The 22,204-nt window shown below is 53.9% G+C and overlaps 1 protein-coding gene across 1 annotated transcript in view; it reads left to right on the top strand.

The window, feature by feature from the left end:
- Positions 1 to 19,856, top strand: part of STK32B (serine/threonine kinase 32B) — a 299,588-nt gene extending 279,732 nt beyond the window's left edge. Inside the window, exons 9-13 of the mRNA XM_019661148.1 lie at positions 2,833 to 2,949; positions 5,090 to 5,215; positions 8,413 to 8,544; positions 10,071 to 10,135; positions 17,890 to 19,856. Coding sequence (XP_019516693.1) covers positions 2,833 to 2,949; positions 5,090 to 5,215; positions 8,413 to 8,544; positions 10,071 to 10,135; positions 17,890 to 18,028 — 579 coding nt within the window. The 3' untranslated portion in view covers positions 18,029 to 19,856. The remainder of the gene's footprint in view (positions 1 to 2,832; positions 2,950 to 5,089; positions 5,216 to 8,412; positions 8,545 to 10,070; positions 10,136 to 17,889) is intronic.
- Positions 19,857 to 22,204: the final 2,348 nt, after the last annotated feature.

The raw sequence follows: 22,204 nt of genomic DNA on the forward strand, positions 1-22,204 counted from the left end.
GGAATTCGGGGAGGGAACAGCGTTGGGGAATCGGGGAAGGGGAACAGACAAGTTGCTGTCCTTTTGTTCTTCAGTCTAGTTGTGGAGGACGTCAGTCACTTCACTGGCCCATGTTGGTATTGTGATCATTGTGCTCTTCTAGGCTGAGGCAGATCAGTCACCGGCCACTGGACGGCCACTTACGGTGGCTCACAGCAGCTCACGCTGGCTCATGGCAGATTACGCCAGCAGCCGGCTGTTCACGGTAGCTTACGGCAGCCCACTGCAGCCTACTCCGTCGCCGGCGACTCACAGCAGCCCAGCTCTAGGTCCAGCTGTTGTTCACCATCTTAGCTGTAGAGGGCGCAGCCTCACTGGTCCATGTGGGATCCAAACCGGCAGCCCTGCTGCTCAGATCTCGTGCTCCCAAGCCAACTCCTAATCCACGTGCCACTGGGCCGGCCCTGAGGATTCTCACTGCGGGCTCCCTCCAAGACTGCTGCTCAGCAGTTAGGGCCCTTGTCTGTCCCACTCACACGGGGCCCAACCTACAGGGGTGCTAGGACATCACAGGAACAAAGTGGACAGACAATGCCTCCCATCAGAACCCTGCATGTGGGCGGTGAGGGTGGTTGTTAATCTGCTCCTTTGGCTGAGACAAAGTACCACAGACTGGGGCCTTAAACAACAGAAACTTACTGTCACAGGAATGGAGGCTGGAAGTCCAAGATCTAAGTGTCAGCAAGGTCGGTTTCTTCTGAGGACTGTGAGGGAAGGACCTCTCCTTGGCTTGTGGGCGGTCTTCTTCTCCCTGTGTCTCTCTGTGTCTCTTCACCTGGTCTTCCCTCTGCATATGTCTCTCTCTGTGTCCTAGTTTCCATTTTTTAAAAGGGTTCCCTGTTTATAAGCACACCAGTCACATTGGATGAGGGCCCACCCTAATGACCTCACAGTAACTTAATTACCTCTATAAATACCCTCTCTCCAAATAAGGTCACATGCTGAAGTGCTGGGCATTAGGGCTTCAACATATGGATTTGTGGGGGACACAGCTCAGCTTATGGCAGTCGTGGTCAGAGGCGAGGCGTGGGTCCACGCTGCCTGAGCGCCGGTCTTGCTGCTACCACTCGCAGCTCCAGGGCGTGGTGCCTGATTCATCTTTATAAAATGGTCGGGTTCATAGTGGTTAAGTCAGAAAGGTTCTGTGAGTTCTGGGTCACATAACGAGTGCTCTCACTTACTGTTTACTCTTATTATTTCTAATTCTGGTAGTTGTTGTCGTTACTGGTGACGTGCTAAGGGGTCCTGCAAAAGCAGGCAGTGGCTTCAGGGAGAAATTGTTAAATGCTCATTACTGGAACCGTACTCCACTTCACTAAAAACGTGTTTCATGTTTGAAGAAATAGAGTGTGAGCGTACCGTGTTCATTAGCCTTTCTCGGGAGCCCACAGGTTATGGGTTTGCTCCTCGGGCAGAAGAGGAAGTTCCCATCAATTAGCGGAGGGAGGAGGCAGCCAGTCAGGAGAAGGCAGCCAACTCATCAGAAGGCACGGGCTCCACCTGCAGGCAGCTGTCTTCTCCAGAAGACTCCCTTTGGGGGAGCTAAAGATGCTCCTTCATTACGAGGAGTTGTAGCTCACGCAGGGCTCAGGACCCTTCACCTCCTTGGGCTGGCCGTCCTGTTTGCAGCAGTCCCATGGAAACTGAAGTTCCCTAAAGTTGGAGCCGGCACCTTATGGCCCGTGCAAGCCCAGTACGGTGTCTGACCCAGGGTCAAGGTTCCATCAGTATTCATGGATGGACTGACTCTTTATCATGCTCTGGGACCCTGCTGGACGGCAGACACTGCTGGGGGCCCTGAGAACACAGAGAAGAGTGTGCTAATCCCACCTGGAGGAGCCCCAGCAGGAATTCCATACCATCGAGGTCACATGGATTGATGACAGTCATTCCTCCAGATTCCCCTAAGATTGGTTTAGTTGTTGCACCAAATGAACTTGAGGAATGATGGCCTGTTATAGCCCCAAGTCATTTGACCATGATGCAAACGTGAAGACGTCTGCGACCCCAAAGCCAGGTGGAGGGCGAAGAGGCAGAGACAGAGAGAGAACTGTTCTTGGGAGGCAGGGTGTGTGTGTGGGGAGGAGGGGGGGAGGTTGGAAGGAGTGCACTCAGACACTCTCCAAGACGATCCCCCAGGGTCACAGTCAAGAAAGGCTTCCCAGGCTTTGAGAAGTTCTTAGAAGAAACTGCCCGTGGCAATGTTGAGAAAACAGTCGGGAAGTTTAATGCTCTATCAAGCTGGGAAATTGGAGGAAAACAGGGTTATGCGTCCTCGCTGTGGGGGAGCGGGGATGGCAGGCGGAAGAAGTCAAGCCTCTCTGCATCTCTCAGCCCAGCTAGATAGATCCAGACTTGGCAGGTTCAGCCAGGGCAGGAAGGTGGGGACCCAGGCCCGCCACTCCGTGACTGGACTGTGACTGAGGTGTTGGTGGGTGCCCGGTGGATGGTGGGAGCCAACGCCCCCAACCTAAGCCTGGAGCAGGGCTCTGGGGTGAAGCTGTTTTGTGTAGCTCCAGCCTCTTTCTGCCGTTTTAGCGGCTTTGTGACCTTGCCAAGTCACTTAACCTCCCATGGCCATAACAGAGCACCCACCTGCCGGGGTCCTGAACTACCCCACAGGCCTGGCCACTGTTGGCACATGGGTCCAGGCCACCAGCTCTGCTGTGAAAGAGGAACACCACCATTACCTGAAGGGAAAGCATAAACCGCCCCTCGTAATTACCGTTTTCACCGTGCCGGTGCTGTCTTCCCATTGGCTGGCTCTCTGATCCCGCCTGTTGTCCTCCGCAGAGGCCGTATGAAATCCACTCGGCCATGCCCATCGATGAGATCCTCAGCATGTTCAAGGCCGAGCGCGTCCACTACTCCTCCGCGTGGTGCAAGGGTATGGTCGCCCTGCTGAAGAAGGTAAGGAAGCGGCCACCAGCCTGCCTGGCCAGGGAGCTGAGGTCACTTAGTGCAGAAGCACGCATACCAGCAAATAGAGGCATGAGAAAACGAATGGAGTAACAGTGTGGAAATAACAAAGTAAGCAGGGCTCTAACACCACCTCATCCACGCTCTCAGGATCTTACGATCGAGATCACAGAGCCGCCGGACAGTGGAGTCTGGCGTGGAGTCATGTCTGTCTGGAACAGCACGGCCCCCAGGCCCTTTACCGCCCATGACAAGCTCCTAATAAATAGAAATACTTAGTGCTGATGGCCCTTGAAAATTGTTGCTACAAAGTGGTCACTTAACTCACTGAGCTTTAAGAAGTTGGGCATCTCCTGACTTTTTTCCAGGAACTGTTGCTATTAGAATAAAGCGGTGGTTCTCGAAGTGTGGTCCGTGGACCGGCACCCTCAGCACCACCGCGGAGCTTGTGGGACCCGTAGATTCTCAGGCTCCACCTCGACCTTCTGAATCAGAGACTCGGGATGGGCCCAGCTGTGTGTCGATAAGCTCTTTGTTTGTAAATCTGGTGCACACTCGAGGGCAGGAGGTCGTAGTGCCCTCCAAAGCTGGCGTTCCTCTTCGGTCAGTTGGAATCCCCCAAGAGACATAGTGTCAAGTCTTGCGTGTGGGTGGGTGGCATCCAGTCATTTTTAAAGAAGAGTAATAGTAACAGCAGCAGCATCGGTTAAGGGAATAGTGTGCCTGCACCACATGGCGGCTCTTCTCCTTACCAGCCCTATGAGCAGACCAGTGGTTTTAGCCCCGTAGGAGAGATGAGGAAACCGAGGCTTAGGAAAGCGGAACGGCTCGACCACAAGGCCACTAAAGGGCAGAAGCAGGGTTTGAACCAAGCCCTCCCAGCTCCAGATTCCAGCTCTTAATCCCCACCCTGCTGTAAACCCTCCCCAAATTACAAATCAGTTAAATTGCTTTAGAGGAGCTGCACCACCTGGCTTTTAGATGTCTGTGGTCCTTCACCCCAGCTGGTCGTGAGAACCACTTGGAAGCGCTGAGCCCATGGCAGTGCCTTCACTCCCACCCATCCATTGAGTCAGACAACTGCTGCCCTAACCGGCGAGCACCTAGCTGGCACTGCAACGGGGTTTCTGTTTCCATCTGCACCCACCTTTTGGGGGTGGCCCCTAAAGAGGCCACCATGATCAGCAGCTATACAGCCTGCCAGGTGTCCCTCATGTGGTGTGACTTTAGCCCGCTCTCTGGGCACAGCCAGGAGATTTCTGAAGTGACAGGTGGGAACAAACTGTCAGGGGGCTCTGACTTCTGTCTCCCACATGTCGGCGGTGAGCCCCCCTTGGCATGTGCCAGGTCCCTACCAGGCCCGTTTGGGTCTCCTCCTAATCAACATCTGGATGTGGAGGAGTTGCCATTGTCCTGCTTTCAGACAAGGACAGAGCACAGAGCCGCCAGCAGCGCCCCTGCGGCCACGTGGCGGTTAAGCGGCCGTTCCAGGACCGGTGCTCTGGTGCTTTCATTTTTAGCCCAGCGTTCTTTGCACTAGATAAGCTAGAGTGTTTTGACAAGCGGAAAGCCTCATGTGGATGCAAGGTAATAGTCTATGGCTGTTTTTATACTGTATCACCCTCATTAGCAGAAATTCTGTTTGAGGAGAAGCTGAAAATTGTCCCCTTGGCTAAAATGAGATTGCTGCATCGGGCCACAGAGGGCACCTCATACTGTCCAGAGTAAATTTTATGGCACTTTGCACGTCCCATTACTAAGCTGGAAATTCCAAGAATGAGGTGGCTGATTCTTTTTATTTTTAATTGGAAGCCTCTGCAGACATCAGTGAGAGCTGGCTTGTCACAGGGCAGTTGTCCCCAAGAGGAGCAAAGCGGCTACCAATCTAGTCCCTGCCCAAACAGTCGCTTGCTGGGTGACCTTGTGGAAGCATCCTGACTTCTCCGTCCCTCCCTGCTCTAAAGACATGAGTGTAGGTAACGCTTCTAACGACAGCACCCCAGGCAGGGCACGACGTGACCAGAGCGTATAAAGCAGAGGCACCTTCATTTTCCCGAGACTCCGCCCTCAGAGCCCCGCTAACCTCGCTGGGCGCACAGCTCAGGCAAGCACGTTTGCCCTGTGTCCGCAGCTCCTGACCAAGGACCCCGAGAGCCGCCTGTCCAGCCTTGGTGACGTCCAGAATGCACCCTACCTGGCCGACATGAACTGGGACGCAGTGTTTGAGAAGGCACTGACACCCGGCTTTGTGCCCAATGTGAGTGGGGGTCCTGTCCGATGGCATGCCACCCTGCTGCAGAGTCCCCGCCTTGGTGCGAAGGAGGACCCGGAAGCTGTGCAGAGCGGCCTCTGCTGGCCACGGCCACTTGAGCACTGAAGGTTTATAGTTCACGCTTCATTGAGGGTCAGCACAGGTGCTCAGAAGCCGGCCTCGTTGGTACCTATCCAGACCCCTTGTAGTCTGAATGGAGGTGGACACTCAGGCTCAAAAAGCTTTCCACCCGCCACACACATGCATATATACGTACATACATGCATACATACATACTTACATACATGCATGCATACATACACACACCACCACCACCACCGCCAGCACCACCACCTTCAGCTCAGAAGCAAGAGATTTGTTGAGGCCACTAGACTGGTAGGTGGGGATCCCAGACTTCCCAGAGTGGTGTTTTATGTCAGATTATTTTAAAGACTCTGTCATCCCTTTTGATACCCCCAAAAAAATCTGTTTTCCCAAACCGGTTTCTCCAAGAATCCAAGGCTTCCAGTTCCCTTTTCCCTTCACATGCACCTTTCTGAAGCCAGACTCGCCCCACAGCGTCCTCAGCATCTGGACTTGCTCCGCTGAGAGCAAAGCCTGGATGAGACACTGTCCCTGCCTGTCTAGCCCAGCACACAGCGTCCTCGGCGGTCTGGACGGGCCGTCCTCGTAGCCCACCCATCTCCCCACTTCCCTCCCGGCCGGCCTGCGGACACGCTGCCTCTCTCTTCCAGGCCGTGGCCCCTGCCACTGCCACTGCCTGGACCTCTGCCCAGCTGCCTAGACCGGCTTTCCGAGGGACTCCGCCCCAGAGGAAGCCTTGACCGGCTCCCTCACCCCAGTGCTGCCTCCTGCTCAGAGGGTTCCCTGCCTCCCCATGCAGCCCTCAGACAGCTGGGAGAAACAGACGGGGTGTGGGGGCCGGGGCCCGGGGGCGGGCTGAGCACAGAGCGGTGCAGTCACTGCTCTTTCCCCTTCCTCCCGCTGTAGGAGTTTGGAAACTGCTTCAGCTGTGTGTGTGTGTGTGTGTGTGTGTGTGTGTGTGTGTGTGTGTGGCGGGGGGGGGAGGTGACTGCTCTTTTAATCAATGAGCCCAGCAGAGGCCTGTCCCATTCCCTTGACTGACTTCCTTCAGAATGCATGCTCTGCATATACTCCGCTGTCCTCTCCCGCTGAGCTCAGGCCAGATTGACAGCCCCCAGGACCGTGATGCAGTCCTGCCTGTGGGGGGCAAATTCCCTAGGTCTTTCTTCCCCGTGCTGCGTCTGAGCCTTCCTGAGGCCGTGTGCAGGTCCCCTGGGGGACACATGGGGCCAACATACGGCATCGTCTGTCAGGGACGGGCACCTTCCCTTGCAGCGCCTCCTGCCACTCCTCCAACCCCACCCAAGCACACTTAAGCTCACTCACACACAAACACAGTGCACACTCACTCCCGTGCACTCCCATGCACACTTGCTCGCGCACACTCTCACACAGGTACGTTCAATCGCACGCAAACACCCACGCGGAAGACCTGTGCTTCTGCCGCCCCCAGAAGCCTGCATGATCCCCTGTGGCCGCGCTGTTCTTAGCTCCATACCTGTGCACAGGCTGCTTCCTCTCCTGGGAATGTCCTTCTTGTCCAACACGCAGTCTCCCGCCCCTCCTCCAAGACTCAGCAAAAATACAGTGACCGGCCCATTTGAGAGTCTTGGTACCTGCATTCCAGATGAGAGGCACAGTCAGGCAGTGCTCCCCTGGGCGCCTCCCCCGCCAGCCCCTCCTGCTCTTCACATGGAGTGGGTTGCAGCCTCTCTGGTCCCCACCGGACAGGTGCCTAGGTCTACGTTAACGGTTAATAAAGCCCTGTTACAGTGCATCTGCCATCCTCCCGAGGCTTCAGCAGCTGGGGACCATGTAGTGTTGGCTGGCCTCTGCCTGAGAGAGACCCCAGAGCAACGGGTGGTCCTAGAAGGCACTAGAAAGCCTGAGTGTGTGCTTATCACGAGAATGAATGAATGAATGAATAATAGCCAAAAGGAAGTAGTGTATTCTGCGTGCCAGGCACTGTACTAAATCTCCACATGCAGCATCTCATATAAACTTCACCCAGAAGTGGGTCCCGTCAGGGTTCTCAGGTTGTTAGTACTCTCAGGTCAAATAACTTGCCGGCGATTACTCAGTGAGAGATTGACAAAGCCAGGGCTTGACTGCAGACAGCCTGGGTCCAGACCCAGCGTTGGAAGGAAGGAAGGAAGGAAGGGAGGGAGGGAGGAAGGAAGGAAGGAAGGAAGGAAGGAAGGAAGGAAGGAAGGAAGGAAGGAAATGGGAGGGAGGGAGGAAGGAAGGAAGGAAGGAAGGAAGGAAGGAAGGAAGGAAGGACAGATAAATCAGGCCAGGACAGACGTGGGGCTGGAGTCCAACCTGCCCGTTGGAAGAGGTTGTGCCTTCAGAGCTGTTGCTGCCATAACATTAGGCTTTTCTGCCTGAGGGGATTGGCATCCTGCGCTGGGTCTCAGGTTCAAGGCCTCTGGGGTCTCAGGTTCAAGGCCTGGAAGGCACGGAGGCCAGAATTCCTGCTGAGCACCGTGGGCGGGACCGGCCTGGAGCAGGGCCAGCCTGAGGGTCAGCTGGCTCTCGCCGCAGGGGGAACAGGAAACCTGGATGGCGGATTGGGCAGGTTTCGGTTAGAAATGGCATTTGTAATCCTCTTTTAGATTATTTTTTAAATTTATTTTTTGGTTACGGTTGACATACAATATTAAATTAATTTCACGTGCATAACATAGTGATTAGACATTCATATACCTTACGGAGTGATCCTTTTTAAATTGAATGATTAGAAATGATAGTTACAGAAAAGATAGTAATGACATGAGAATGTGTGTATGATAAAATACGTGAAAATATCAGATTGGAAAACTGAACTCAGCCTCATGAAATGAACATATGTACATAGGAAGGGGACTAAAGAAATGCATGGACACTGATGGTGGGGTTGCCCGGGGGGGTTTGGGGGCAAATTAAAGGATTTGTGCAGTGGGAATGAGTTGCTTTTCATCATCAGGAAAAAAAAGAATGTAACTGATATATCCTGCAGCAGTAGGTAATCATTGCTTGAATGATTGAATGAATGAATGAATGAATGAAAGTAAAATGCAATTATCAGTGGAATAAAGACAAACCATGTTTCCTTCCAGAAAGGGAGATTGAATTGCGATCCTACCTTTGAGCTTGAAGAAATGATTCTCGAATCGAAGCCACTTCACAAAAAGAAGAAGAGGTTGGCGAAGAACAGGTCCCGAGAAGGCACGAAGGACAGCTGTCCTCTGGTGAGTGCTGTCCCGCACAGACCCCAGGCGGAGAGGATCCTACACGCCCGTGGGTGGACTTGAGCTAGGCTGCCTTTTAGGAAAATGGAGGCACATCCTGCGCCCTTGCAAATACCTCCATTTGCTATAAACAGATGCCTCCACCCAACAAGTGGTCTTTCCCAGCACAAAGCTGAACGAGTCCCTGGAGCTCTAGCTCTGTCCCCAGTGCAGAAACCTCACGTGTCCCCAGGCAAGAGGAGCACAATGCCAGTGACATCAGCACCCTGGTGAGCAGCCTTTGGAGAGGTGTCAGGCTCCGGAGGCAGCCAGGGCCACATTGTGACTTTCGTGGGACCCTGGACACGTTGGCTTTGTGGGCTGCTGTATTCATTTTCTAGGCTGTCATAGCAACATGTCGCAAACTTGGTGGCTTAAAATAAGTGGAATTTATTCTCTCACAATCCTGGAGGCCAGAAGTTGAAAATCAAGGTATCGACAGAGCCATGCTCTCTCCAGAGCTGTAGGAAGGTCCTTCCTTGCCTCTTCCAGCCTCTGGTGGTGGCCAGCCACCTTGACATTCCTTGGCTTGCACACATCACACCAGTCTGTCCCTCCATTGTCACATGGCGTTTTTCTCTCCGTGGCTCTCTGTGTCTTCACATGGCCTTCTTCTAAGGACACCAGTCACTGAATTCAGGGCCCAGTGTAGTCCAGTAGGACCTTGTCTTAACTAGTTACAGCTGCAACGGCCCTATTTCCAAATACAGTCACAGTCACCAGTTCCAGGGTGGTTAGGACTTCAGCATATGTTTGGGAGGTAGGGGCACAGTACAACCCACAACTGCGCCTTCCTTCGTAAAAATAGTTTTTAAATTATATTTTATGGCTGCATTGGTATGAAGATGCATATAACTTTCAGTGCTAAGCGTTCATTTTTTCCTGCTTATTTTAAAAGAAATTAAAACATCCCGGTAGGTCCTGCAAGCATTGCGGAGCCCAAGCCCTGTGCCCGCTGAGTCTAGTGCAGACGTTGGCCTGGAGACGCCTGCGTGCGTTAATAGGGCGCAGAGTGGCGGGTCCTGCAGGGACATGCAGCGTGCACCCCGCCTTCAGGCAACCCCAAGGACGTGTGTCACAGAGCACTGTGACTGGTGGCTCTTGGCACCTGTCCTTAAGGAGAAAGAGCACTTTTGCATGACGGACGGTATCAAATGTCTTTCCCACCCCGTCATGCTTAATTAGGCCTGATGAATATGCACGCCATCGAGAAACCAAGCTCATGCTTTTCAATCTGTATTTCATTCTAACATAGCTTTCAAGTTGGATTTAATGGCTTACATTTGAGAAAAACGTCTCCTTGTCTGCCAGGCTTCCCGTGGCCCAGCCGCCCGTACAATCACGGTTGCTCCCGCCGCTTAGCGGGTCCCCGGCCCCCAGCATCCGCGCTCCCGTGTAGACCAGTCTCTGGTCGTCCTCTCTCCTTCGTCAGGGCTCCCTGGGTGATGTCCCGTCACTTACAGCCGCCTGTCTGTGCTCTCTGACAGAACGGACACCTGCAGCAGTGCTTGGAGACCGTGCGGAAGGAATTCATAGTGTTCAACAGAGAGAAGTAAGTCCGCCCCCAGCGTCCGCGGGGCAGAGCCCTTCTGACCACAGGTCTGGGGGAGGGGAGGAGAGCCGAGGTCTCTGCCCGCCCAGGGAAGCCAGCCCTGACGCTGGCAGGGGAGCAGCAGGCAAACCCCGTGTTCACATCCTGCCTCTGCTGCCTGGCTGCCTAAGGCGCTAGCTTCCACTCTGTGGGCCTCGGGGTCTTCGTGTGAAATGCGGAAGCCACAGCAGGGCAGGGCCGAGCTGGCACGGGGCAGGCGGGAAGTGCCCGAGCTCAGAAGCGAAACTGCCTGGGGTCAAGGTGTGGCTCTGCGGGGCCTGAGTGACCTGAGGCCAGTCACCTACCTGCACTGCGCCGCATTTCCAGCACTGCCAAAATGGGGGTCACCACCTTGCAATGTGGTTGTTCTAAGATCAGATGAGGGTGTTGATACACTGCCTGGCATGGTAGGAGTACTCGTGAAAATTATTATTATCATTAATTATTATTATTATTGTTATTATGATTATTTAATGGGGTGGGCCGTGCTGCGACCCCAGCATCATGGGCTGGTTGGGTTGGGAGGGGCTCCGCTGGGGTCTGAGCTGGCTGCAGGGTGGCCCTCGCAGGCGCCGGTCAGCAAAAGAAGCAGAGGCCCGGGCTGCTCACAGCCACGTTCCCGTGTCACCCCCTGTGACTGATTAGCCAGGCCCGGGGCTCCGGCAGGGTGGCTCACAGGGTGGGAGCCCGCGTCCTGCAGGCAGCACTGACAGCGGATCGGCCCCTGGGAGCAGCGCTGAGCTGGGCCTTGGGATGCTTCCTGCCCCCCGGGAGCGGCAGCGGCATAAATGGCAGGGGGACCCCGTCAGTCACCAGTGCTCCGCACATGAGAGCGGCACAGGGGCACGGGCTGCGGTGAAGGGCAGCCCGCGTGGGGGCTGTCACACCAGGCGCCGGGCTCAGCCTGGATGTCAGAGCAGCTTCCTGAGCCGCCACCCGCTGTGTCCTGAAGGGTGAGGTAGGGACAGGCGTGGAAGTCCAGCTTGAGAACAATACCCAGGGCGGCGAGGCGGCGTGGCAGACTCGGGGCCCACAGCTGGTGAAGGAGTTGGGATTCCTGGAGCTTGTGAGGAGGTGGGCGATAGCAAGTGAGGGATCTGTCCGGGGCATGGCTGTTTGGGTTCCAGCCCATGGGCCGGTGGGCAGGGCCCCTTTCCCAGTGGGGACTGGGAAGGGGGAAGGAGGCAGCAGCCTGTCATTTATCCTGGGGGGCCAGTCTCACGCACTGGGTGAGTCTCCTTGGCCCCCTGCTCTGGCCCACGGAACCAGAGGGGCCTCTGTGACCACAGCCTGTGAGACTTGGGGCAGGGGGCGCTGACGCGGTGCCTGGTTTCCGAGCTCATCGCAAGGTCCCTGCCGTCCTGCCAGCTCTGAGGCGCCAGGTCCCTGCCCAGCCTGAGAAACCCAGTGCTGGGAATTCCTGCTCACACCGCCCTGGGCGCTTTCCACCATGAGCCGTGGTGGGCTCCAGGCAGCCTTGCCTCTGTCCTCCTCTGTTCAGGCGGGGCCTGAGGGGCCCTCAGTGAGCCCGGGACGAGGCTGAGCAGCGAGGCAGGGAGGAACCCCAGTGAGAGCCGTCGCATTTCACACTGTGCTGTGTGCAGAAGATGCCCTAATTTGGGGTCTGAAGAATCCAAATGTTGCCTCTTAACAGAAAACAAAAACGAGGTGTCCCCCCTTGTGTCATTTAGGGGTTGCATCCGGCTGTGTTTGCAGAAACACAACCATATAGTTGCTTCAACCAATTCTCTGTTCTTTCTCACGCGGAAAAGTGAATGGGTTAGGGAAATGCAGTAGGATCGCTCCGCTGTGCTGAGGACCCCTTTGAGAGCTGTGCTCATGGATTTGAAGCGAGGCTGGCACAGTTACCAGGAGTTGGCCACATAAAGAACGGGGGGAAGCCGTTTTCCAGAGGGGAGGAGTAGGGTGAGCATATACAAAAGCACAAAGCATGACAGAAGGTGGCTCGTAACTGTGACCCTAGGGTCTGACCGCGGGTCTGTCCTTTCACCCCTGCCGTTCTGCCCACCTAAGGGGTTCCCCAGTGGCCCTGAAGGCTAATAGGCTACCTGTCAGAGCAGGTGTGCTGGGAGCAGCACCCTTCCCTCAGCGTCTCTCCACCCGCCATAGGAAGTGTCTGTGGGGAGGGCTTGGCCGTGTCCCACCAGGATGCCCTCTGAGCATCCCAGTGACGCCTCCCCATCAAACCCCATCCCTGTTCCATGACGGGATTGGGAAGGGGGCCACGTTGCATCTATCGTGGCCCTCCCTGCTGCGGTTTCTTATCTGCCAAAACGCCTGTGAGACGTCAATTCATGAGGCATTGTGTCCTCCAAACCATTGTGTTGACGTTCTAGCCCCCAGGACCTCAGAATGTGACCTTATTTGGAACTAGGGTTGTTGCACATAAACTTAGTTAAGATGAGGTCATACTGGAGTAGGGCACCCTTAATCTAATATGGCTGGCGTTCTTATAAGAAGGGAAGAGACAGGGACACGGGGAGACGGCCACGTGATGATGGAGGTGGGGACTGTAGTGACGCATCTACAAGCCAAGAGTTGCCTGCCACCACCAGAACCCAGAGGAGCGGCACAGAACGGAGTCTTCCTCAGAGCCTCCAGAAGGAACCAACCTTGATTTAGACTTCCGGCCCCCAGAACTGGGAGACAATGCATCTTTGTTGTACGCCTGTTCTGTTGGTGGCAGGGGTGCTTTGTTACAGCCACCCCAGGACACTAGCACAGCACCCGTCTGAACCAGAGGCCGAGAGAACAGGCCTGGGAATCTGCATTTTCACATGTCCTTCTAATCATCCCAGTGCCTAATGGCGAGAGCACTTCTGTAGCGGATGCACCATGGGTCCTCTGGGTGGTCCTGAGCCACAAGCATCCCTGGCTAACTGCAGCCCTCTTTCTCCCTTGCCCTGGGTTATTCATCTGCAACTCTGAGCCCTCAAGGGCTGAACGATGCTCCCAACAGCCTTAACCCCCTGCACAGCCACCTGCCTCCCGCACGAGCCACATGTGCTTCCCCAGCTAGAAAGGGCTCTCGGGCAGAGATGTCCCCCCTCCAAACGTATCATGAGGAAGCCGTCATCGGCATGAAGTGCCAAGGGGCACACGGGCCGGGCATCCACTGTGTCTGCCCCAGGAGATTTTCATTCAGTCCTTTGACAGACATGCCATAGTCCTGGACTGAGTGAGGCCTGGGGACACAGAAGTGGATGTGGCAGGACCTGTGCGCTCAGGATGCTCACAGCCTGGGTGTGTGTGTGTGTGGCAGGGGGTGCTGGGATGCAGATGTGCATGGGCCACTGTGGGGACGTGCAGGAGATGCCCTGGGTCTGACCTCTCTGGACCTCAGTTTCTAAACGGAGAACAAAATTATAAAGCAGCACTGCCTAATTTTCTGGCAGTGCAGCTTATGATTGGTTAATGGTCTCAGCCACCACCGAGCCAAGTAGAGTGTCTGCCTCCAGGCACTGGCCAGGCTCTGAAGGCCTCAGCAGCTGAGGCATCCATTGGTTTGAGGCTTGTGCTCCTATTTTTGACCATTTGGTTGCAGAGTTGACCTATACCAGCTCCTTCAGGCATACGAGAAAAAGCTCCACACATGTTAACGCATGCAAATTTCTGTCCACAAAGGATGTGCACTTGCCAGTTCTGCAAATGGCAATCCAACTTCTGTCCAGCTAGGACCCCCTGTTACTCCATTTAATTACAACTGGCCTCCTTTCCTCCGGGGATGCTGACAGAGCGAGCCAACCTGTACAAACATCCTGCTCACAAACATCATTCGGCTGTGTCCTACTCCTGTGGGTCGAGACTGTCTGTCACAGACACTTCCTTCCGGCATCTGATAGTTGAGTTTGGGAGGTTGAGAGCACTCACATCCATCACTCAGATTTCTGGTTACAAAGCTGAGAAAATTAAATGTTCTCCTTATTGCAGCAATAACTAGCCTATTTGCATCAGTAGACTTGAGCTATGCCTAATAGGATATGTAAAACCCTTTTTCATTTCCTCCTGAGCCGTAGATTACTGGGCTGTGGACTCATCATATAAGTGAGCTCTCGGGCCTGCCGTAATGGTTTCATATCTCTGTCTTGGTTCGTGGATTCCTATTTGAGCAATGTGAGCCTTTCTAATTCCTTCAGAGCGTGGAGAAATCATCCCATGCTCTCTTCTCTCCAGGGCCACACTCAGCACTGAATGGCATGGGGTTCAGTGGAGAGAGCAGGGGTGTTGGAGATAGACAGGCCCTGGGTTTGAATTCAGCTTCCCAAAGTCACATGGCTGGTCAGTGGCGGGCCCAGGGATGGAAACAGCCTGGCTCTACGCCCAGGCTTCACTCCATCAGAGACTTCGTCACAGAGAACGTGGACCATTTCCTCTCTATCCTGCTCCTCACCCGCTTTGCCTGTGAGTGTGACACATAGAGCCTGGCCCACTGATAGTGATGGTGGAAAGGATGAGTGGAAGAATAGGGGGATGAGTGGGTGGATGGGTGGAGGGAGGGTGGGTGGCCATTGATCAGATAGATGGGGAGCAGTAATGAATGGAAATGTGGGAGTAGATGAATGAAAGGCCAGGCAGAAGGGTAGTGGATGGGTAAGTAGGGGATATATGAGGGGTCAGTGGATGAGTAGGTAGTGAATGAATGAAATGGATAGATGGATGAATGGATGGATGGATGGATGGATGAGTAGATGGATGATGGTGGTGGATATATGTATACGTCAATATATGGATGAATGATGAATGGATGAAATAAATAAATGGATGGAAGGATGAATACGTGGCTCGTGGGTATATTTGAGATGGACAAATGAATACGTAGGTGGATAAGCTGGTAGGTGGGTGGACAGGTGGGGTTGAGGGTAGATGGATGGACATAGGGGATTGGATGACAATTACATGGATGGGTGGATAGATAGATGTATCGATGGATGAGTGGATGATGAATGAGTGAGGTAGATAAATGGATGGGTGTGTGTATGAGAGGAGAACAGGTGGGGGGTGAATGGATGGATGAGGGATGGATAGGTAGGTGAGTAAGGGTGGACAGGTAGAGGTGGGCAGGGGACAGATAGGTGGACGTATGGGAATGGATGGATGGATGGTTGGACGGGTGGATGAGGTAAATGACTGGGCACATAGGTGAATAAATAGATGAACATCGTGGGTGGGAGAATACATTTATGGATGAGAAGATGGTGGATGGATGATGAGTGATTGGTGGGTGGGTGGGAGTGCACATGTAGTAGGAAGAATGCAGGCTTTGGAGCCTCCCAGAACTAGCTTAGAATTCCAGCTCGCAGGCTGTGGGTGGATGGGTGGATGCCCAGAGAAGGGCCCTTCCTCCTTGATTCTGCCTCCATGGCTCACACTGAACCTGGTGGTAACTTACAAGGGGCATGACTCACGCCTCATTACGTCACTGCTGTAGGCCTCCAGGCCTCGTATTCTACAAATGACCCTCCACAGAGGAGGGGAGACTTGAAACAGCTAATTCTACTCCTTAAAATAGCCCTGGCCAAAAGAGGGAGCCAAACTGGCTGAACATCAGTTCCAGAGAGGACTCTGGTCTACACTGCATTTTTTTTCCACTTTCTCACTGGTGTCCCTTCATTTCAATTCTTCCCCCTCCTTCCCTCCCTTCCACCCTCCTTCCCTGCCCCCCTCCAGCTATCTGCATCCCATACCAATCCCTAAACCCCAGTTCAAATGCCGCCTCCTGCAGGAAGCCTTCTCTGATCCACACAGGATTTCAGAATCTGTCTCTCCCTCACTGGGGCTGCCTTGTCACTATGCTCCACTCTTTCTATGCAGCTTTTGACGTTTTATTTTGTGTTATAATTGGAGACATGCAGGAGTCTAGAGATAGTAATGCTGGTTCCAAAATAACCATATTTGGGTACATATGCTGTTTTAAAATAGAAAATCCCAGCTTAAGGGCATTTAAAAGGAACTCTTAATGGGATTCATTTTCGTCTTGCGACAGACCCAGAGAACTGTGCAGCATCACAGTTGTGAACCCAACAGCGATGTCCTACTTTGCAAGTAACAGCGTTTCTTTTCTTAGTCATTTGAGTTTTCCCCCAGTTTTGATCTGATTTTCTCCCCAGAGGTGACTCAGTCTCTTTGAAGGGAGGCGAGGTGAGAGGGGGCAGGGAAGAAGGTTCTCAGGCACTTTCCAGCCTTGCTAAGGAGTGGGCCCACCTCCTCCTCCCCGCTCCATTCTCCCCTCCCCAAACACTTCCGGTCTCGATCTCAGCTCTGTCCTCTGGCCCCTGGTACCCGCTGCACTAGGATGATGTGTTTTAACCCTGACCACTTTTCCCAGTCGACCTCTCTGAGGACGGCAAACCTCAGGGGCAGAGGAGCTGCACACCTGGTGCTTGTCTTTGCAGATGGACAAGGGGCAGGAGGCAGCAGCCCAGGTTCACTGTCATAAAATACAGTTGCTGCTGCTGGGATTTCATTAGTTACCTGAGGACTCGCTCAAGTACCCGCGCTGTGGCAAACACTAGGCATCCCTACCCTGCACACACGTGCACATACATTTACACACACACACACATACACACACACACACACACACACACACACCTACCTGTGATCCGTCCGAGGCCATGGACTATGTTGTGTTCATCTGGGACTCATCCACAGTGCCCTGCATGTGACAAGGACACAAATTTCATTTAATTCAAACAATAAGTCTGCACTCTGTCTGACCGAACCTTCTAATGTGGAAAGTGTGTTCACGCTAAACCCCGTGTCTTTCAAAACAAGGCAGAAATGCAGTATTATGATGATCGCCAGCTCTGTACGCGATATTTTGCACACATTCCCTCTGATTCCCTCTGCCTCCTGCCAAGCGAAGGGAACTAGTTTTAGGTAGGGAAGCTGAGGCGCAGAAGATAAGCAGGACCCGGGAGTCAGGGTTTGGGCTGAGCTCTTCCCTGCTCTCAGACTTCCTGCTGCCTCCTTCGAGGTCTCAAGTTCCTGTTTTACCTGCACCACATGCAGGGACGGCTGTGGGATAGTGCATGACCCTGCATGACCCTGAACTTGAAAAGCAGAAAAAAAAGGGATGTTGACATCTCAGACCACGTGGACGGTGACCTGGGGCCACTGTTACGAAATGCAGTGTGCAGTATCAGTCTGTTCCGGGCTAGTTTGTAAGTCTGGGTGGCCACCTGCTTGGGTATTTGTGGGACAATCTGGTTAGTGTCCATCTCCCCATTAGGTGATAAGCTCTGTGCTTTGCTTGGCAGGGTTTCCTCTGCTCCCCGGCAGTGGCCGCTCCATCAGCGGACATTCAGTACGTGCGTATGGATGAGCGATGTGGGGGGCTCACACCGTCACTGCCTGTGTGGGCAGGCAAAATACACCCGCGCTCCCTATAGCCTTCACAAGGAGCCCTGAAGTAGGCATTAGCGTCTCCATTTCACAGATAGAGAAACTGAGGCTGTGTGTGTCAGGGCGCTCACCTGAGTGCGCCTGAGCCCGCCTTTGACCCCAGGTGCACCTGGCTCCAAAGCACGTGCAGCACGCTGGACTCCTGTGGTTGTGTTTCCCCAGGCCCAGGGAAGATGTGGGCTGAAGTCACTCTGGGCTCCTGAGTCACTCTGCTCGCCCAGGCGTGTCCCGGACATCTTGCTGCCCCTGCCCTTGTCACTAACTCAGGCCTGTGCTGTGCTTGCTTGCAGACTGAGGAGACAGCAGGGGCAGAGCAGCCAGCCCCTGGACGCCGAGGGCCGCGCTGACAGCCAGGCCCAGGACAAGCTTCAGGACGGGCGCAACAACAACATCCTGGCCCACGCCTGCTCCCGAGGCTGCAGCAGCTAAGCCAGCCCCTGCGGCTGCCAGGCGGGACTGCACACACCTCTGCCCCGCCCACCAAAGCCCCTCTCTGCCACGACGGTCCCTCTCACCCCTGACAACATCAGATGCAGAAAGAGCCCTGGGCTCGGAGCTGGGGGTCCTGGGTTCTGGTCCCAGCTGCCGGAATGATTCCCTGTGCCACCTTGGACAAGCCGTGCCCTTCCTGTGCCTCAGTTTCCTGCATCTGCCAAAGGGGTTAAACAGCTCTTTGCCCCACCTTGAATTGCAAGGTTATTGGGAGAATCCAATAACCTCGCCAAACCTTTGACATTTCTAAAATTGTTTACACGTGCAGACTAGAACCTTGATGTTGGACGTGCACTCCCATCCCCCAAAACAATCAGACCACCGCAGCTTTGCCATTTGGTCACCCTGGTTCGTTAGGCAGTGGTCTCGAACATGCCGCTCAAAGGCAAAATAACCATCTGATGTGTTTGTCCTTCCTCTGGAAACACCGGTCCCCAATCCTGGAGCCAAACCAGAAGTGTCTTCATTTGCATTCTCTGCCAGGTCAGTCTTTAGACCGTCCAAGGTGGAGTGGCCTGCAGACCGGCCTGGTCCCCAAGGTCTTGATGGAGCAGATGCACTTCTCCCTCCATTCACAGAAGACTCCCGCACCCCATTTTTAATTTCAGCAGGACCCCACCCCCACCCCATTCCCAGGGTTGGGATGGCAGGAAGATGCAAGTTCAGAATGAAGGTCAAGTTGCTGACCATCAGTGAGTCACTCCTACAGAGTGTCACCGGAGGTCCCATTGGTAGACCTCTGACTCCACCCGCCTTCCAGGATTTCTCTCCTGGGAAGGGTATAAAGTCGTCTCATCAGGATTGTCTTAGAGAGAGTCCCCAACTGCCATGGACAAGGGGGTTCATATTGATGAATTCGGAAGCATGAGTCATGATAGAAAGTTTACTCTAGGAGGACAGTGGGTTCACACCAGAAACAGACTAGGATCTGTTCAGGGAGCAGCTCGCCTTTGAATTGGAAAGTGCTGTTGCACCCGGGAAAAGCTTAGACTTGGAGTCTGTTCAGAAGCCAGCCCTGCTGTTCACCAACCAGAAGCCTGTGGGTAAATCGCGTCATCACTTGGGCATCCCTGTCCTCCTTTGAACATGGGGGAAGTAAAACTCACCTTGCAGGTGGTTTCAGGGAGAAACGGGATCCTGTGCGTAAGGCACCCACCCGCTCACTGAACGGCACCACTCCGTCAGCGGCGCCTTCGTCACCTGGAGAAACGTGCCTGTTTCACTCCTTGGGCTGGTGGATGCGCTGTGGAAATAAGCCTGGTGTTTGGGTTCTTTGCACTGTGTTCCTGGCACCATTAACATCTGTACCCCGTCGATGCTCAGCTGTGGTTTTGCCTTTTCATTCCACTTCCAATTTTCCCTTTTTACATTATAAAGCAGTCCTTAGGGCTGCCGAGCGCTTCGATTTCGTAAGAGACGTTTTAATGTATGGTGTAGTTTTATATTTTTATTTTTTTTTAATGGTCATTGTTTTCCTCCTTTGAACCAAGGCTCTTTCTAGATGGTGTTGCTCAAGTGCGGCTACTCGGCTTACACACATTTTAGTCTTCGTTCCCCGTCGGCACTGTCCTGTCCCCTCCAGGAAATCCCGGGCTGCTCCTCTCTTCACTGGGACCCCAGCAGCACCAGGGTGTTCTCAGTGGGAGGTCTGCATGAATTAGCGGGCAGGAGCTGGAGGCAGCCCGCGAGACGCTGGGTTTCCTGGCTCTATTCAAGTTGGCGTTGTTCCTTGTTCAGAATAAACTTTCTTGGATGTTCCTTCCTACAACTTTGTTCTTATTCAAGGCTAGGTGGGATGTACGATGTCCTCTTAGAGTCAAGACCTTGAGTTTAATGAGACACAGAGACAGGGCAGGGGTTGGGGAACAGTCAGGTCAGTGATGTCTGCCCACAGAATAAAACCAGACTTGGCAATTCAAGGCTTTATTCCACTTGATCACAGTTTACATTATTATCATCATTATGACTGCTATTACCATCATCGCCATTGTTACTCTATACTTACAAAGGTGCAATCTGTACACGAGGGAAGAAAGACAGGAAGTTCTCTGCCTAAAGAAAAATACAAGATTTCCTCAAATTAACGGGCCAACCCTTTGCACAGCACACACGTGGGTAAATGAACCAGTGTTTGCTTCATGGTTCCGACTTCATTTTCCACCTCCCTGCTTTGGTCCCTCCTGTCTTCTCTACCTGGGATGCCTTTCAACTCCCACCTGTACGTATCAAAATAGGTGTTTCTCAAGGACCAGTTCTGCCTCTTTCGTGATGCCCCCAGGGTGTCCTGGCAGCGCTGGCCCAAGCCAGAAGCAATGTCTTGCATGTGCTCTGTCACACATTTCCTGTACCTGTCTTGTGGCTCTGAGTGCTGTCACCTGCACAGTAGGGTTAATTTTGCCCATGGCTGAGCCTTCTTGCCTTCGAGCCAGTGAGAGAGGACAGGTCCTTCACATGTCTCTCTCCTCCTCCTCCCCTCCTTCCAGTCTTGGTTCATAAGGTAATCAGTGATGTCTGAATGAATGAGCTGAAAGCGAGCCCAGCACCAATCGTCCAGGTGGGTTAATCTTGCTTTTGGCATCTCCCTCCTGCTTCCAGTCTGGCCTCACTGCCACTGCACAGGGTTTTCGTCTCTCCTGGGCCCAGTGCTTTCCTGGAGGCTGCCCCTGAATGGGGTGCCCAATCCTCACCCCCTCTTCAGAGCCATCTCTCCTGAGTCCCAAGTTCCGCACGAGTTGTCCCTGCTCCTGCATCCAAAACCCCATTCTCAGAGTACAGAGCCCCTGTCCAGTATTGGTGAGAAACCAATCTTATGAAAGAAATACGTACCCTAGCAAGAATATGTGTAGGCTTTAAAATTCGGGCACAGTAGGACAAGCTACAGACTGGTGGCATCAACAGGGCTGTCCTGCGTCCACTGAAATATAGATCAGGCTTCTCGTGCCAGTGTGTAAACACGGGTCGTATTTAGAGTAATATAAACCCAAAGCTGGATGCTCTGTGTCCCTGCCCTTTTACCAGTAAATATTGCAGTATACTGTCCAGAATCCTCCTTCCTGAATTTGCCCCAACCACAGCATTCCTTCATGGAAGCCAGAGGTCCCCTCCCCACCAGTGGAGAGCCCCCACAGAGCCTGTGTGCTGCCCCCAGCTTTTGTCATTCTTCTGCTCTGTGGACCATCATGGCTCCTGGCCCCCCATGGACTGTGGGCCTCACTCCAGCCTTCTGCTGGGACGACCTCCACACCTTTACTCCCGCTCCAGCCAGTAGGGACACAGGTTGAACTTGTTAAAATCAGCTCTTTAAAAATTGGTGCCAGGGCCGGCCGAGTGGCGCGATGGTTAAGAGCTGGCTTGGGATGCCAGAGGGCCCCGGTTCGGATCCCACATATGAGGGCCAGTGACACTGCCCTCCACAGCTAAGATGCTGAACAGCAGCTCAACCTGGAGCTGGGCTGCCATGAGTCGCCGGCGACGGCGTGGGCTGCAGTCCCTGTGGCAGTGCATTGCCATGGGCTACCAGGTGTAGCCAGCAGCCAGCGTGAGCGGCCAGCAGCCGCCATGAGCGGCCATCCAGAAGCCGGCGACTGATCTGCCTCGCCCGGGAAGAGCGCAATGATGGTGCCAACATGGGCCAGTGAAGCAACGTCCTCCACAACTAGACTGAAGAACAAAAGGACAGCAACTTGTCTGTTCCCCTTTCCCCAAATCCCCAGCACTGTTCCCCTCCCCCAATTCCCCAATAAAATCTTAAAAAAAAAATTGATGCGAACCCAGAGCCATGGGCCATGGGCAACCAGTTCTTGCCTTTATACCTCCCTCGCCTTCTCAGAGCACCTGAGCGTGGTGTGGGGCTAGTCCCTGGAGTGTCCCACCAGTGTCACACTGACCCTGGGGTCTCTGCCTCCAGATGCTCCCCAGGCCCCTTGCCAGGGCTTATCTCTCAGCTTCCTTAAGGAGCCCGCACCCATCAGACAGGTCTGCACCCATCTCCACTCCAGCCATGGACTGGTCCACTTCCCTTTCCAGGGTCCTCAGCCCACTCCCAGAAGAGCTCATGAGGCAGGCAGTGATTTCTGTGTCCTCACATCTCCACTAAGGCTGCTCCCACTGGGC

This window comes from Hipposideros armiger, unplaced genomic scaffold (genome assembly GCF_001890085.2).
Source record: "Hipposideros armiger isolate ML-2016 unplaced genomic scaffold, ASM189008v1 scaffold_337, whole genome shotgun sequence".
NCBI lineage: Eukaryota > Metazoa > Chordata > Mammalia > Chiroptera > Hipposideridae > Hipposideros > Hipposideros armiger.